Source organism: Quercus lobata, chromosome 5 (genome assembly GCF_001633185.2).
Source record: "Quercus lobata isolate SW786 chromosome 5, ValleyOak3.0 Primary Assembly, whole genome shotgun sequence".
NCBI lineage: Eukaryota > Viridiplantae > Streptophyta > Magnoliopsida > Fagales > Fagaceae > Quercus > Quercus lobata.
The window spans coordinates 57,022,922-57,040,945 of record NC_044908.1 but is presented as its reverse complement, the minus strand read 5'-3'; the positions used below and the strand labels follow the sequence as shown (position 1 = coordinate 57,040,945).

General features: G+C 33.9%; 2 protein-coding genes across 3 annotated transcripts in view; both read right to left on the bottom strand.

Annotated features, from left to right (window-relative positions):
- Window positions 1-1,332: 1,332 nt before the first annotated feature.
- LOC115988529 overlaps window positions 1,333-18,024 on the bottom strand; it is a 39,993-nt gene continuing 23,301 nt past the window's right edge. For both annotated transcript variants that reach the window (XM_031112100.1, XM_031112099.1), the window contains exon 5: window positions 1,333-1,477. The gene's annotated coding sequence lies outside the window, so the exon portion shown is untranslated. The remainder of the gene's footprint in view (window positions 1,478-18,024) is intronic.
- LOC115988531 (mini zinc finger protein 3-like) lies at window positions 10,955-11,559 on the bottom strand. The gene has a single exon (XM_031112102.1). The coding sequence runs from the start codon at window positions 11,370-11,372 to the stop codon at window positions 11,085-11,087; it is 288 nt and encodes a 95-aa protein (XP_030967962.1). The 5' UTR covers window positions 11,373-11,559; the 3' UTR covers window positions 10,955-11,084.

Sequence of the window (18,024 nt, the reverse complement as noted above, 5' to 3'; positions counted from 1 at the left end):
CAATAAAAGAAAAATTGCAAAAGGATTACCATAGTAAACAAACATATTTATAGAAGTGATGACCCTTTAATCAAGAACCTCCCCTGATATTTACATCTTTATTTGTAAACATGTATTTAATTAATATCTTAAAACCATGAGGGATTACGGTTTTAGCTGACTTTACAATCACTAGTGACTATAAATACCAAACTATTCAGCCACATAAACATCTTAGTCAACTCAACTATTTAGTATAGGGAAAAAAAATGGTATAGCTGTATAACGGTATAAGGCCAAAAAGAAATAGAAAAAAAAAAAAAAAAAAAAAAAAAAAAAGCCCTTAATTAACCAAGCTCAAAGAGCAGATACAGATAAATTAGAATCATATCCATCCTAGATAAAGTAGCTAGGGTCCCCTCCCAACTAAACAGCCAAAAAGAAAGAAAATAAATATGTACGTAAAAACTCAAACTGTGGCCAGATTGGCAATTTGGCAGTAGATACCAAAACCCACAAACAAGTTAACTCCTTAAATCCTATCCACAACACAATAATGACATCACTTTCCATGAAATAACCTTTTTTTTTTCTCCTTCTTTAGAGTTCAAGGCAAACAGAATAATAGCCTCCAAGGCCCTTGATATGCTTTAGTCCAAAAGAGCTAGGCTTTCCAACATTGGTATTGGTATTTCTCCTTCAATTTTCTAGTAAAATGATTTGTAGAGTAAATTCTTTTGCTATGATTATTAAAGCTCTTCGAAGTAAATAATATTAAGAATTTTGCATTAATATATACATATATATATAAGTTAAGGTTTATAAGAGTAACCATCATAGATAATTATAAAAACCTACTAATCAATTTAGTTATAATATGAATTGATTTGTTACGAGGACAAGGCAGCGCAATTAAAAATTCAAGAATGAAGAAGTGGCCCATAAGGCCTGGCCTAGAAAGAAGTTCAAGTTCTAAATTCCCTTAGATATCCAATATTGCCTACCAACAACAATTATAGTTAACCATCTCACTACAAAAACCCAAAAAAAAAAAAAAAACCCTCAAAGCTAAAGGCATGTTAAACGTTTTAAGAACCTAGACCAATCCCAAGTCCTTTATCCCAGTCCTTTGACATGAACTAGAAATCTGAATAGCATCAAGGGTCTGATCATTCCACAAACCAATGTTATTGTCTGAAGAGTGCTATTTTCTCTATGAAATTAAGACAATCATTGTAACGCCCCAAAATCATAAGCAAAAAAAAAGTCTATTTAATCTGAATAATCCATAAGAAAATATTAAATAAAAGAAACTAGCAACCTTGAATCTCATCACAAAAGTCAGAGCTCTAATTCACCAAATACAAAACATCCTTAAAATAATTCTCCAATACAATATTTAATGCCATAAAATAATAATAAAATCCTTAGTTCTACAAAAATAGTTCATAACTTCTGTCTCCCAAGAATCTCTACTCCAGTAATCCCTCTAATGTATCTGCAATGGGAAAATAAAAGGGGGGGGGGGGGTGAGATAACTCAATATGTGGAATTTACTAATATTAGGGTGTGGGATCAAACCTTTCAAATAAATAATTCTTTCAACAAATTCACAACTTGTAACTCATCAATATTTTGTCATCAAATATTTCATGTAAAAGAAAATAATATCTTTATATTGTGAGCCATCATAATATATATATATATATATATATATATTAATACCATCACATAAACAATTTCCTAGGTTTTTCTCGTGGTCAACGTTTACGCCCCGTTGACAGGGTTGTGATGTCCCCTTTTTGGGATTGGAACCTCCTTTCATCCCATTTCTTAAGGATGGCTCATTTGGAACCTAAAGATACACTCCCTTGCTAAGGAGCTTCCTTTTGGATCCTCAATAGTATGCTCCCTTGCTAAGGAGCTATCAAATGTGCACTATCCCCTTTTGGGACTGTCCCTTGCTAAGGACTAGCTGCAGTATGATTGTCCCTTGTGAAGGACTAAATACCATACTGAGCTTCTAATCACGACTTGCCATAGGTTTTCAAAACATATACAAGATGCTCACATAAAAAATCCATTCAAGATGCTCACAAAAATAATCCAATCATAATTCTCGAAAATATAAGGATATATCGCACATACAAGTTTAGATAAATTTAGGTTGTCCCTCAAGTTTTTCATAAACAAATAGTCAATGTGCACACCAAACATTTATAAAATATCAATTCATATATAAAATATCCACTTGTTTCTTTGATATAAAATAGTTTAATAATCAACACCATTTTGGGGAAACCCCCAAAATTAGTAAACACCACTTACCTCTTAGTTGCAAAAATAAAAGAAATCAACCTTCCTTGAATCACAATAATTCAGTAGAATTAGAACCTAGCAACACCAAAAATAGGTTCATCAATACACAAATTTTCCTACTTAAAAAAATCTGTTTTCACAGTTAATGGTTTTATCCTAGACAATATTGATATATCCAAAATTCAACATTTAATCACTTAACTATCCAATTCACTTCCAGCTTTGATAAGATTTTTGGACTTACAATTACCGCTGCATAATCATATCTTTTTGCTCTACCTAATCAGATTTTGGCTTAAAATCATTGCTGCGTAATCAGATTTTTGGGCTTAAAAAGTTGCTGCATACTCAGTGGCTTATGATAAATTAGTATCACTAGATGCAGAGGTAGGTATCAAATAACATAATGCAGCCCTTTTCCATTAATATAATCTATGCATGAAACTTTAATGCGGCAGAAAGATGGACATGTGATCAACCTAATATATACCTTAATCTATCCATCCAATTGCCTAGTATTCCCTTGATGCCACCAAAACACAAGGAAGTTGCTGGACACGTATTGAACAAGGACAACGTGAAGATACATGGCGGATCGGTGGTGACATTTAGTGAGGCCATATACGGTCATATAATGTTCACATAACACCCTTTTTCTATCAACATAATCCTATCCTTAGATCCATAACAGCAGCCCCTATTTTTTATTATTATTTTTTGCTATTAGGTACACCACTAACAGATTCTTCCTATAAGATTGGGAAGAAAAGCTAGCCATTGAGTATCACAATTTTCCTAAGTTTAGAGTAGAAGAGAGTCATACCTTTAGTCTCCACTCACAACCACAGTGAAGCAAAACAAGGTTCAGTAATGTGAAGTGGCTGAAGCAAAAGGAGGCACCACCAGTAAATACACGTGTAGCTTAAGAGGAAAAAGGCTAGGGTTTTCAAGGTCCATATATTTACTTATGCCACCTAACTTGGGCTTCATATTCCTTAGTATTTATCTTATTTTTAATGCCTTGAGCCCAATATTAATTTAATCCATTTAATTATAGGCCTTTTATAAAATTTACGTATAATAATTTAATTGGTAACAAAATTTATGGGGTGTTACATTCATGTTCTGCTTTGATCTATGTACGAAATTCATATATGGAAATGTTAGTAACAAGTTGGAAGGTATTCATTGGGTTGCCTCATCAAAGAAATAATGCATTATACATTCTTTCTTAACATGTCAATGCAATTAATGTTACCTCATGTTTCTCGAGCAGGTTTTAAGCAATTACAAGAATGAAGTAGATTTGGCAAATGTGTTGTATGCACTTGCTAATGGATCATAAAAAGAACCTTTAAAAGCATGCCCTTTTTTCAGTAATACTGCACTGTTTTTGAAATTTGAGAGGCCAATGTCACTTGGGCAAACTTTAGGAATCACAAATGCCACTACAAGAAACGGGGGCCTTGGGCCGCGTTTTTGAGGCCGCGGCCATAAAAAACGCGGCCCAAGTTGAGGCTAAAGCCCCGTTTTCAAAAACGTGGCCCAAGTTGGGTCTAAAGCCCCGTTTTGTACGCGGGGCCATAGCCCGGTTATGAGGCCGCGTTTTTTGGAGATAAAAACGCGGCCTCAGGACTTCTGCGTTTCCTTTTTTCACAAACTCTTATTTATTTTTTTTTTTGTTTTCTTTTACTGCAGCAGCATTTTTTAAATGCGGCTCTAGAGTCCCTGAAGCCGCGTTTTTAGGACGCGGCTTCAAGGTTGGTCTGAAGCCGCGTGTTAACAATTAAAAACGCGGCTCTAGAAAGGGATAGGGCCACGTTTTTGAAACGGGGCTTCAGATTTCCCCTATAGCCGCATGTTAAAAATGCGGCTTTAGGGGAAGTATAAATATTACTATTCTGTACTCTCCAACGCATCAACTACCCTCCATCCGATAGATCTGAAGCCTCCACCTTTCAAGCACTCCATCCGATCTCAACCCATCCCAGATCTGCGATCCATCCGATCTCACCCCTCACCTCCGTCCGATCTCAAGCCCTCATCCTCCATCTCCAACCTCAACCCTCACCCTCCGTCCGATCTGAAGCCTCCATCTCTCAAGCCCTCACCCTCCATCTCCGACCTCAACCCTCACCCTCCATCCGATCTGAACCTCTTGCTTGCGCTTTGTCCGTCAGTTGAGTTGACTCGCCAGTGAAGGTAAGGATGAAGAGAAAACCCTGACTTTATCACAATTTTTTTTTTTAATTTTTTTTCTTTCTTCAGAGAAACCCATTTGACACTGTGTCTGTGTTTTTATCCTTGCAGAAAAAACTCCACCGACACCGACGCCGAGAGACCAGCCCAGCGCCGACGATCCCAACGCTGACAAGGCCGAACCCAACTCAGCCTGCGGAATTCTCATATCCATCGGCGACCCATACCCAACGCCGCCGAGCCCATCGCCGACAAGGCTGGTTGACAAGGCTTTCGGTGGTAAAAAGGGTATGTACTCTCTCTCTCTCTAGTGTGAGATTTGTAATCTGATTCATTACACATTGTTAATGCGTTTGTTTCATTTTCTGAAACGTGCTTTTGAAATGAAAGGCAAGACTGTTTTAAGTATGATGCTTGACCCCTGTGTCTTAAGTTTTTAATACTTAGATAAAATCAAGTGTTTTGATGTGCCTAACCATGAAATTTTAATTTAAGAAGACATTAATTTTGTTTCTTTTAGAAGTATGTGTGGACATCTTTGTAGCCAATGTTTTTAGTTTTAAAAATTTCAAAGAAAGACTCAAGACGAGTTAAATGGGCAAAACATGAAAAAGAGGAATTAATTGTAAAATTGAATAAAACTAATCAATTTAATTAAAATATTAAAAACTAATATGCCACTCAAGATGACATGATTAAAATTTTGGACAAGTATCATCTAGAAAATGAGGACAGAGGGAGATAAGACTATGGATAAAAGATAGAAAATCTTTCACTGGTTTTATTCTTTTAAATAAAAGATAGAAAATCTTTTCATTTGGACTATGGATAGATCAGTTTGGATTGGGTTTGATCTAAGGTTGTTGAGTCCACAGGACTAGGTTTGCAAACCGCGATCTTGTGTAACCAAAATTAGGAATCTTAGGGTACCTTGAGTGTGTTTGAAGCCAAGTCCACATCCAAGAAAAGGCCAAGTTTCAAGTGCAAAAGACGAAAAGTTTCTAGAATCTCGACTCCAACTCACCCCATTGAGATTCACTAATCTCGAACCATTGAGCCTAAATCTCAATCGATTGAGATTCATGTAGATTTAGTTTCTTGGATCTATTTCTCTCAAGTTGTTGAGTCCATAGGTTTAGGTTTGCAAAATGTGACTTTTTGTAACCAAAATTAGAGATCTTAGTGTGTCTTAAGCGGGTTTAAAGCCAAGTTCAAGTTCAAGATATGCCAAGGTCTACGTGCTCTTGACTCCAACTCGATTCCAGCTCAACCCATTGACATCCCTTAAGATTTAGTTTTGTGGTTATGATTCTTTTATGTTATTGAATCCATAGAACTAGGTTGGAAAATTGTGACCTTGTGTAACCAAAATTAGAAATCTTGGTGTGTCTTGAGCAGGGATGGCAAAAATAGCCCGACTCATAAGTACACAACCTGACCTGACCCTAATGGGGCAAGTTTTACCTGATCTGTAAAACAAATGGGGTCGGAAGGGTTTTAAAAATCTCACCCATAACGGGTTCAGGGTGGTTGCAGGTAGTAGTCTTACCCGCCCCATACTCGACCTGTATCAAATATATATATATATATATATATATTTATATCAACGTCCATGAATGAGAAATCATAGATCAAACTGCCGAATTGGAAAAATCTGGTGCTATCATATAGTTTTGTATCGGCTAAGTTTACGAATTGGAGATAAGCAGACTCGAACCCTTGACATCCACCACAGGGTAAACTGCGGCCTCTCAAGCCCCCGACTAATTCTACTATAAAGGCCAACGATAAACAATAACTCCCCCCTAAACATAGCTTACAACTTTCATCGTACTGCTCTCTCTCTCTCTCTCTCTCTCTCTCTCTATATATATATATATATCAAACTTCCCCTCTGTCACTGACTCATTATGACTCACTGACTTGGGTATATATATCAAACTTCCCCTCTGTCACTGACTCATTGTGACTCACTGACTTGGGTATTTTTTTTTTTTAATCCTTTATTGTTCCTCTCTTTTTTTGGTTTTTGTTTTATCTATCATTGCAAAAATAATTAGGATTTCTATACTGTGAACTTCTGTAGATGTGTTCGTAGTTGAAAATCAGATAAATAATATATTCTTTGCTAAAATTACTTTGGTTTTCTGTTGTGCTTGTGTTTTCTTATTTTCATGTTTTTTTTTTTTTTTTTTTTTTTTTTTTTTTTTTTTTTTTTTTTTTTTCGGTTACCATTCCTAGTCTTGAGTGTGTTTGAAGCCTAGTTAAAGTTCTAGATAGGCCAAGATTCAAGCACAAAAGACCCATAGTTTCAGGAATCTCAATTACAACTCGACTCATTAAGATTCCCTGTAGATTTAATTTCTTGTTCCGTCTCTTTCAACTGTTTGATCTAGTGTTTCGTGTTTTGTACACAAGCATTGAAAATCTTCCAATATTCTCTTAATGCATCAACAACGAATCCAATTCAAGTTTTGAATGATTGAAGTGAGTTTTCGCAATCTAGTTTACATTCAACCAACAATGTCTAGAATAGAAGGTTTTGTGAATTGCTGCATGGGGTCATGTTAGTAAGTATTACATGATGAGGTAGTTGTAAATTTAAAGTTAAGTCTATAATAAAACTTCTATTCTATTCTACTGAATTTTGTTACCTTAGGGTTGATAGGTTAAACCCTCCCAGTGATTTTTTTGTGAGACAAATTATTCCATTGATCGATTTTACATGGATCACCATATCTCGTCTTTATAATGTTTTACTTTGTATGGTATGGTGTTTGAGTTAACCAATTGTAAGTGAGCACATAATTGGACTAATAATTAACTTGGTTTAAAATTAGGATAATTTTAGTTATTTTTAATCCGATTCTCAAAAAAAAAAAAAAAATTTAATTTTAATCCAATCTAACTTTGTCAAATTGAAAAGTTTTGAAAACCAACCAAACTCAACTAAAAAGAAAGAGAAATGCTATGTCCAGAATATCTTCACAACAAATTTTAAATGGTAGGTTGTTACAGGTTGTTATTGGTGAGGACAAAAGAGTAATTTTAGTGATAGATTAAAATTATAACCAATAATAACCAACCATCTATAATTTGTTGTGAAAATGTTGTTGACATAATGCTTCTCAAAAGAAAATCAAGATACCCCAGCTAGAAATGACAAGTTTGTCATAAATTGAATGTCAATTATCACAAAGTTCATTAAACCATGCTATTTAATCAGTTTTGTCTTGCAGTCAGTTTTGTCTTAGGTTTTTCCACTTTCCTCAGCTGGTTTTGTTCCAGTGACTGAATAGTATTACTTAGATTTTTTGTTAGTTCTATGTCACTGTGCTCACTAAATTAAAAGAAACAGAGCAAAAGCCTCTTAAATATGAGTGTCTGTCTTGAATTCCCTTATCAAAGAAATGTCGTTCCTCTAATGCACATACAAATTCCACCAAGGTGTAATTTTTGCTTGCCTTTTACACAACACCCATTTCCATCTAAAACCATCATGGGCCCCTTTTACATAAATTTCCTCTATATAGTCTATATATTTCCGTAGATGTATGAAAATGAGCACGAAACAATCCAAAACTCATGTACGGCTTTTAGTTTTAGGGAATTGTTCTTGTCAAATATGGGACCCATTTCTTTTTTGTATTGGTGTGGGACCCTCAGCTCCAACTGTTGCTTCCCCACTCTTTTGCTTCCAATCTTGGTGCAGACATGTCATGAAGGAACTGTTTTTTTTTTTGGTTGGCCATGTGAGTATTTTTGTATAATTCTATTCTGTCCAGTTGTTGTTGCTAGATTGTTTTTCGAAATTAATTACAAAGATATTCAAATGGGGTATCTGAAAGGAAATTTGACATGCAATTTGCTTGTGTAGCCTTGTACATAGCCAGACTTTGTGCAATTAAAGTTGCACCCACCTTCCTCTCTTTTTGTCATTTTGTATTTATTCTATATTCTTTTTTGATTGGAAGAGATATACCCATGGCCTACTCTAATTTCATTATCTTTAAAGACCTGATCATAATTACAGATTTGGGACCATATCATCAATCTATCATAATTGAGTATATATGGCTAAAACATATATACACAATTTATTTATTATTTCGTGTGACTCAATATAAATCTTTCTTATGACCAATATTATAAATTATATAAAATTTGTTAGAATATACTTTATTCTAGGTAAAACTCAACCATAACAGTTTGAAGTTGTTTAGATCGTATTTTCAATAAAATGTATATCAAAAGGTTTAAGAAATTTAAAAATAATGTTCATTATTTATTTTCAAATATATTTGAGTCATCTGGCATAATTTATTTTTGTGACAAAGACTCGGTCATAAACAGTGTACTTCTGTCACATTATTAAAGAGAATTGTTTGTCTTTTATTGCTACAATACTATTATAGTTCAATTTTGATAATATTAGTGACTTATGTTTTATTTAATTTATTTCAAAATTAACTATTAACATAGATTTTTAATTAATCCCCATAATAAATTGACATATTAGTAGTGTGAACTGAGTTCGAATTAGTTTTTAAGTAATAAATTTCTTTGTTTTTTGAATAAACGATGTAAAATTTCATTTTTATTTACAGTAAAAGTTAATTAGTAATTTGACTTGATAATAAAAAATAACATGTGCAGCTTTAATTACATACCGAGCATTTCTTACTCTTTGTCAATAGGATGAAGAGGTGGGTCAACAATATATTTACATAGTACAACAATGAGTAAATAAATTGTGATTAATTTGGTTGGTTGACTTAAATCAACTACCCAAGTACCCATAGCCCAGGAAAAACAAAATGGAAAAGGAAAAAACCAAGAAGAAGAAGAAGAAGATGATGATGATGATGATGTTTCTTATAGTTTGGATAGAATTAAGAAATTAAAAGATGTGATTTGGAAAACTTCATAGTTCATATTGGCTAGGTCAACCAATATATCTACTCAACATTATTGCATGTAATGATTCTATCCCCGACATTGATGAGCGAGTTAATTCTTTGATGCAATAGATTACTGTTCCTTGTCCAAACCACTTTCTTCTCTAGTTGGGTAGTACTGTAAGATTATGAATTCCATAGGAGAAAACCAGTCTCTTCAATGACTGACTGTCTTACCACTTTCTTTTGCTTTATTTGTGAAAGTTTATCTTTGTGGATATATGGATCTCAAAATGAAAATATCCTATATTGTTCTGAAGGAATATACATTAGGCACAACTTCACTTTGAACTAATTTAATAGTGGTACAATATTCTATATGAAATCTTCTATCTTATTCTTTATCTTTCTGATAAGTTCCACTCACCACTAAAACAAAACCAAAAAATAAAAAATAAAATAAAAAAAATAAAAAAACACGGGTCACTTCTACAACATTAAAAAAATTTGCTGCTTGCGCAAATATAGTTGCCTTATTCAGTAATACTATATATAAAATAAAAATGTGGCCATAGCATGACTGGGCATGTGGGCCTTCCTGGATATTATATTCCAAATACCAAATGATTGTTGCAAAGAGAAACCATCTTCAATCAAGAAAGAGGAATTCTCACAATTTTTTGGCTTCTAGAAACAATTAAAACTCACCGATCGAGTGTTTCATTCAAGGTTGCTAGACATAACTGAGTATCCTAGTTTTCATCACTGCATATCTCTTAGAACTGAAATTGAGATAATATCATGAAGGAAAATTAAATGGAGTAAAGAAGGATATTGAACTATCTTATTAACTTAGGGTCCCATGCCTGATATGTAAGCTACTACTCCAAATTATTTGCTTTGATAAGATGAAGAAAATTCCATTTGCTATAAAGGGCTTTGTTTTGGTGAAATGAATTATTGGCTGACATAAGGATCTAAATATTGGTTGAAGTTCCTCCTTTCCTGTCTATTCGTGTTTCATCTTCCTTAGTTGCATATAAAAAACCAATGGTACTCATTATTAGACAACTTAAAAACAAAAAAATAATAATATAAAAGAGGGAAAAAAATTGACAATTCATGCATCAGACGCTAAAGAATAAAGAACCATATTTAATTTGGAAATTGTACATCTATAAGGATAGAGACTATATTTTGGGTGGAATAGCTAACTTTAACAAATTTAATATAGCCAAAAATGGATATCTCCATCTCTTTGCTTTTATTCTTCACATGTATACTTTTGTACCAATACAAACAAATCTCAAAGTTTTCATCTTCCTTCTAATATAACAATCAAAATTTGGCTACATTCTTATCCTTCTTTTTCCTTTTCACTTTTCTTAGAGTAGGAGTTGGGCTAAGATGATAAAAGAAATAAAAATGAAAAGAAACTATATTCCCCTGAAGAATGAAGTACTTGTAGTTTGATTTCTCAATTGATATCTTACCCATCAAATCATATATAATACAATACTTAAAAAGAGAAATTTCCTCTGACAAAAGAGTCATATGATCTGTTGATGAGGATTTGCAACAACAATTTGTTCTATTATGATAGCAATCGGTAAAATGATAAAATCACACAAACTACCTTCTAGCTATTCACACATACATAAGGGCTATTATATCTCCATATATAGTTATCTAATCATTGAAAGTAGGTGGTGAATACTCACAAACTACCTCAGTTTCCACTTCTCTTCTATGGAAATTCCGGTGGCAACCACAAGCAGCACACAGAAGCGCACCATTTGTCCCTTCATCTCCACTTGCCATGAACTCTCTGCACCCATCCACAGCATAGCTACCAATATTTGCCGCATGATTCTTTTGGCACTCAACATACCTCACAGTTCTTACCATTGAAGATGATGTGGTAGAGTTTTTCCCTCCTGTGCAATCTTTCTTCATTACTACTTGCCGTTTCTTCATCCTCCAAAACCCTAGCTGATCAATTTAGGAAAACCAATTATTTGATCTTTATAAATAGTGGAAATGGGTGCCTGAATTTTTTTTTTTTGGGTTTCCACTTTATTCATCCAAACTAGATGATAAGTAGGAGAAAATGTTAGCCTTTTTTTGGGTACCTAACCCTAACCCTAGATGGTATATTTATATGGCTGAGTGGTATACCAGTAGAACTTGGAATGAGGTCATGCTCAGGCTATTTTTAACAGTTTTTTTCTTTTCAAGACCTATGGGTTTCACGAAGATGGCATGTATTGACCTGAAAATTTTATTTTGTTGAACAATAAGGTGTACCACGTCACCAACACTAGTGCTTCCATTATTCTCTCAAAAAAAGGCAGGTTTCTGTGGGTCCAAACTGATACTTAAAAGACAGGTCTTTGTCGCCCTAGCAACTGTTACACCAACTCTTGTCTAATTTTGTCTAATTACCAAAGAAACTTTGTACAGAAAATTGATAAATATTTCAGAGAAGAATTGTATGAAGTCCATGACCAAATGCTAAGAACTTTTTAGCTTTTATTCATGCATAACCAACTCACCAAAACACTACCTAGCGATCACAAATACCGCACGGTCAATCACTATTACACATACCCAACAACAAAACAGCGAAACCATCAACCACAGAAGTTGTCAAAACAAGACTCTGAATGAAACACACAAAGGACATCACAAAATCCACCCAAAAATCCCATCCCATCAAACCCACCCACAGATAAACCAAAGCACCCCGAGCAATTAAGCTGGAGCTGGACCATTCTTAACGATTTTACAGTAATGAGCTCCCTTGTTGCTTTTACCTGTCATCAGCCAAACTATTAAAGACAACGCAAAACCAATGGTGACCCAATTGAGATAAGAAGAAGGGTGAGGGAGAATTGTGAAGGTTGAGAATAGAGGGGAGGGTAGAGAAAGAAATAGAGAGGCTACTAGTGGTGTTCCTGGCAATGGTTGGCAATACCTACGGTGGGCATGAGAGCTAAAGGACCATAATGCTTTTGAAGAGAGAGAGAGAGAGAGAGAGAGAGAGAGAGAGAGTTCCAGAATGGCAGGGGAGGTGGCTGATTGAATCATAGAAAATGAAAGGGACAGGTTGGGTTTCACCCGACCCGTCACAGTTAAAAAACCCTACCCATTTGGTTTCAATGGACTTGGGTTCAGTGAGTGTAAGTCCAACCCAATCCTGCTGCCTAACACTCGTAAATTAAAAAAAAAAAAATAAAAAATAAATATAAAACAGGAAAAGGTGTCTCATACGACATTTTTTTTGTGAAACTTACATGCATGGAATTAACACATGGTACGAGAGAGGACTCTTGTGAGATTTTTTTTTGTGTAATGGTTCGTGGTTATATATAACATTTTTCCCCACCATTGATGTCAAGATGTATTTAGCCTAATCACCATTCACTGTGTGTTTATCTAAACTTAAACATTGCGTTATTTATAATTTTATTTAAAGTATTACTTATATAAGTACAATTATATTTTACTTTAACTTAATTATTAATTTTTAAACAAAATAAGTCAATACAAATAAAATATCCCAAATTGACCCTTCAAACTACATGCATGGTCAGGTCAGTGCGTTTTTTGTCAGTTTATTTGCCGGCAACTTTTTTTGTTTTTTTTAACTCAATCAAACACATCATTCCAGTTCCAAAAAACTGGTCTAAAACAATGAACTACAATTTCTCTATGTTAGTTTCTTAATCGATGAATTAAACAAAAGTATTGCCTAATCCTAATTTTATAGTCTAGGCATAATCCATTTTTTGTGATGCTGACACCAATATTGAGATGTTTGGTATTTTGTTTTTGGAAAGAAAATATATTTGGTGTTCTTTTTTTTAATATAAGATAGACACATTATTTTAATTTAATATAATGTGTGTATATATATATGTGAAATTGCTTTAAGGAAACTTGAATCTTGACCAATCTTAGAAATTCAAGCTTGGAACTAAGTAGGGTTTGAATTTGTGTTTGAAATTACTTAAGACTTGGATGCGTTTGGCTGCTGTGGTTTGTGTTCCCCAGGTGAGACTGTAAGAGGTGTTTGGTACAATACCTGCACATAAATTTAATCCATTGATTCTTTTCCTGATTTCTAATAATAAAGTGGTGCTAATGTCCACACGGTTCAATTTTGTCTCTGCTGTTGATTTGGCTGCAAAGTCGTCTTCCCATTCTCATTTCAGTAGTATACATGCTTGTCGTGTGTATAATTGTTCTGCAAAAGTTTCCAATTACTATTTAAGTAATTCATTTCTTTGTTTTTTTGGGGTAGAGGAATTGACATAGTTCCTTCATAAAGGGAGTTTTCGGCCTTTTGGCATGTTTGCTGCATTCTGCTTCACTTGAACTGTGTCTCACTCTCAGAATTTGATAAATGAAAGAATTATTCAATGTGAGAAAAAATTATGTGCATGACACATTGATTCATTTTATAAGCGGATCACCTACTGCACTTGGACCGTGCTCCCACCTAATAATATATGGGATAATGAACTTCTTTTCCCTTAATTTAAAGTCAAATTTCTCGCCTTTGACTTTTCCCATCATATTAAAAAACTTTTGCGTCTTTCTCCAAAGCAAGATGCAATTTTCATAAATCATTTATGAACACCCTTATCATGGCTTGCATGCAGATAATGGTCCACGTAACTACTAATTTATCTTTTTTTAAGTGTGGAAATTTAACTACTTAAAAGTTCCATTGTATTGATTGAACAAGTTTAATGAAAGTATGTTTCTCATACTTTCTCTTTTAAGATTGGTACTTTCTTTACTATTTGATCTTCATTTTTTAATCCCTCTTAACTAAAGCAATTCTAACTCCTCTCACTTGAAAGAAGTTCAACCAAAAAAAAAAAAAAATGAAGTTAACATAGCAGGACTTGTATATTTGTTGCACCCATCCCTATCCCTGAACAAAAGCCACCATATTTATTTATGGCTAAAGATTCGTAAACATATTTTTTGAACTGAAATCATGAATTGAATGGATGATTTCTATTTGAAAATCATGTCTGTAGATATAGTATAGAGGTGGTCCAATGAATTATTGAATTATTTGTCTTGGTTTGACCTCAAATGACACCATTTGCTTTAATTCGTTTTGGTTCTGTTTTTCCTGGTGTGTATATTTGGTCTAATAGGGTTACTGCATTTATATTTGTTTTTAATTAAAATATATTTTGCCTGTTTGGACTAGGCAGATGGAATGAAACTATGTGAAGGTGTAATTGCTTAGTAGCTTTGAAATGTTTCTCTCTCTGTCTTTGTTGGGGTATTTGTATTGTTCATTTGGTTTTGTATTTTGGAGTTAAAATTCTTATCGGTAATTTTGTTTTATCAGCGTCGAAAGCAGAGAGTATTTTTGGTCTCTTCAATTTCTTTATGCTTCTTAAATGAGCATTCCTAGCTAAACGTTTCTAATCGTTTCACTCAGTGTTTATCAAGTATACACTTTGGTTTTTTTTTAACTCTCTCTTGGATTCAGTTGTAGATTTCATTTGTCATCGATTGATTTCAATGCCAATTCTGTGTAATAAAAAAAATTGAAGGATTTTTCTTTTTCTGGATTTGTAGGTGGGAAGGCAACTCCTTGGAAGCAATCCAAGTCTCTCCTTTGCTTGTGTGTCGTTCCTTCCCTGCAACAACAAATGTGAAAGTACTTTCTTCCTTTTTTTTCCTTACAATGTTTACACCTTTTTTTTTTTTTTTTTTATAAATAATAAAGAAGTATACTCAAGAACGACGTCATGAAAACACAAGGCAGAGCAAAGATTACAGAGGAAGAAACAAACAGAAAAAAGAAACGAAACACAAAAACAAACAGAAAACAGCAAAGAGCTACTTTACACCTTTTTACTTCTATACCCATCACAGTTTTTCAGATTCCGTCTTCCTAATTGATTTCTGATATCTGATTTCCTTTCTGTTTTGTCTTTTTCTCCAGTCTCAGTATACCATATTTCTTTGGCAGACAGTGGGCGTTTAATAATAAAAAAAGACTGCCTCAAGGTTAGAGGTACCTAATTCCCCATTTATTTTTACAATTTCTGGGGTTTTGTTTTGTCATCATTGTTTTTTGTTAGATTTTTTTTTTCCCTGTTTGGCATATTTTTGTTAGATTTAGTTTAAGTTAGAGGTACATAAATGTTGTTTTACGTTTTGTAATATTAATTTTGTTGCTTTTGCTTGCTTGCTATTGGCAACCAAGGCAGTGTATTATCAGACAAGAATGATAATAATTAAATTTAATGGCAATGTCTGCCACACTTCAGTTTGTTCAGAATTATCCACACTAATCTTCCTAACTTCGTGTCTTGGTTGCTGCCTTCATTAGGATATGCAACCTTCACTTCAGTACTATTACGTGCATTGTTTAGATGATTCATTAATTCATGGCTTTGTCTTTCATGCCCAATTCTTGAAGTTCTTAGAGTACTTTAGATGATTTTACTTTTGGAGAATTAGTGAGTACAAATATGGAGTTTTAGCACTTGCTGATGGAATACTACTGTCCTCAGATTCAGTTGTGGTGAATGAAACTTCTCTATGCATATTTTGTGTTTCAGTTGATCACATTTTTTTTTACCTTTCATATTTGAATGGTATCTTGCATAAATGCTATATATAGTCATATTTGAATGGTATCATTAATGTTTTCTCCTATTTATAAACATTTCATGCATTTATGAAAATATCCTGACCTCAATGAAGTTATGAAATGAAAAATTGCAATAAATTTTGTAACTACCACAATTGGGAAGAAAAAAATTTGTGTATGACAAAAACAAAAAGATATTCACAAGTATGTTCTGATTTATCCGTTTTTATCAACATATGTGACTTACCAATACAAAGATTAGTTTTATTTTTATTTTATTTTTTGGTTTTCTTCTCCTACTGTCTTTTATCATTTTCAATTTTCTAAACTCATTTGCATCATAACTATAGGTGCTATGGTTAATAATCAGTTCCGGCTTGCTGCTTCAGTGTAGACATCTGCGAAGATTTTTTTTCAGCACATTTCTGGTGCTGTTATGATATACTAAAGGTGTGCTTCTGCCCATATTTTATTTTATTTGTAATTCTTCGTTGAATTTTGATAGCTTTTGGACATGTAATTTGGGTAATACCTACGTAGATGGAGTTGATCTGTGGTAGTGATGTATCTAAAATTAAAGACGTTCATTGTTTGACCTTTTCTGATTCTCTTGAGTCCAAATATATAAATAATAATAATCGTGGCAGGACTTAATCATTGAAATTCTGAAATATGCAAGGAAGCGTCTGAATAACTGATTTTATAAATTTAGAGGCCTCTCTGTAGCACAGAATCATGGAGTAATGCTCACTTAGTATATCTCAGCAGATGTTGATGCTGCTGAAATTTATAACAACTCTAATTGGCCAGCCATACATTGAAAATCATTAATTTTTGGTTTGTTAATATCACCTTTTGGTTTAGCGAGGACATTTAAAAATTGTTGCAGCAGTGTTTTTTTGGCAGAGTATGGAGAAAATGCTTTGACACGATTCATAGTGGCATATGCATATAAGTTTCTAACATGGGCAAAACAAGTTACAGTTATATAAGTCTCATTATATATGCCACAATTACAACTTTTGGACATAAAACTTTTCATGTTCTTTAATATGAATTATTTCTTAATTTCAGGTGCAAACAGTAAACAAGCCGTGTGAAAATTTCATCCAGAGTGGGCATCAAAAACTGACATTCGCTACCAGGTTGAAGCTGAACCATAATTTACGCTTATTTCCCGTACAAAGAGAAATATTTTGCAACTTCATGTCACTATGTTAGTATGCTGATGGAATGATTTTTATTTTGTTTGGGAGGTCTGAATTTTCTCAGGATATTTAGTTGTCTTTTGTTGTTAAAGTACATCATTTTATGTCAGGGATGGACCTAGTAGGGGGATCGGACCCTCCCCCGGCCCAAAATTCTTTTCGTTTTCGTAGGTATATTTTATGTTATTAATAGTTGGGCCCCTCCCTTCCACAACCTTGGCCCCTGTTAGCCAGCCCCGCCCAGGCAACCTATAGGACCCTTTTCAACTTTTTGACGCAAGGGAGAGCAAGGTGATCAAAGAGAGGAGATTCGAGAGGGAAGAGAGTAGAGAGTACAGACATGACGCAGAGGGAAGAGAGAGAGAGTGTGAGGGCATATAAATCAATATATAAACAAATAGAGGGTCCACCTAGGTGAATAAAAAAATAAAATTATTTTTCCCAACACGCCACAATGCGGTTATATTTGTAGAACCACACTGTTGCGTGTTGGAACAAAATTTGAGATTCGAAACACCAATGGAACAATGATTTTGGCATCTGTTTTCCAACTGCCAAAAATTTGGCATTTGGCATTTGCCATTCTTTTCATTTCCCCCCTCATCACCCAAGTAGATTAACTAAGATTTTAAGAATATAATTACATACAAAACATAGAAAAGCCCAAAATTGCAGAGGATGAAAACAATCTAAAAGCATTAGCACTATCATGCAATATCCAAGACAGCCACTTGTAATAAGCACTATGAGAAGCAAATATACAACAAAAGATCATTAAATAGAACAA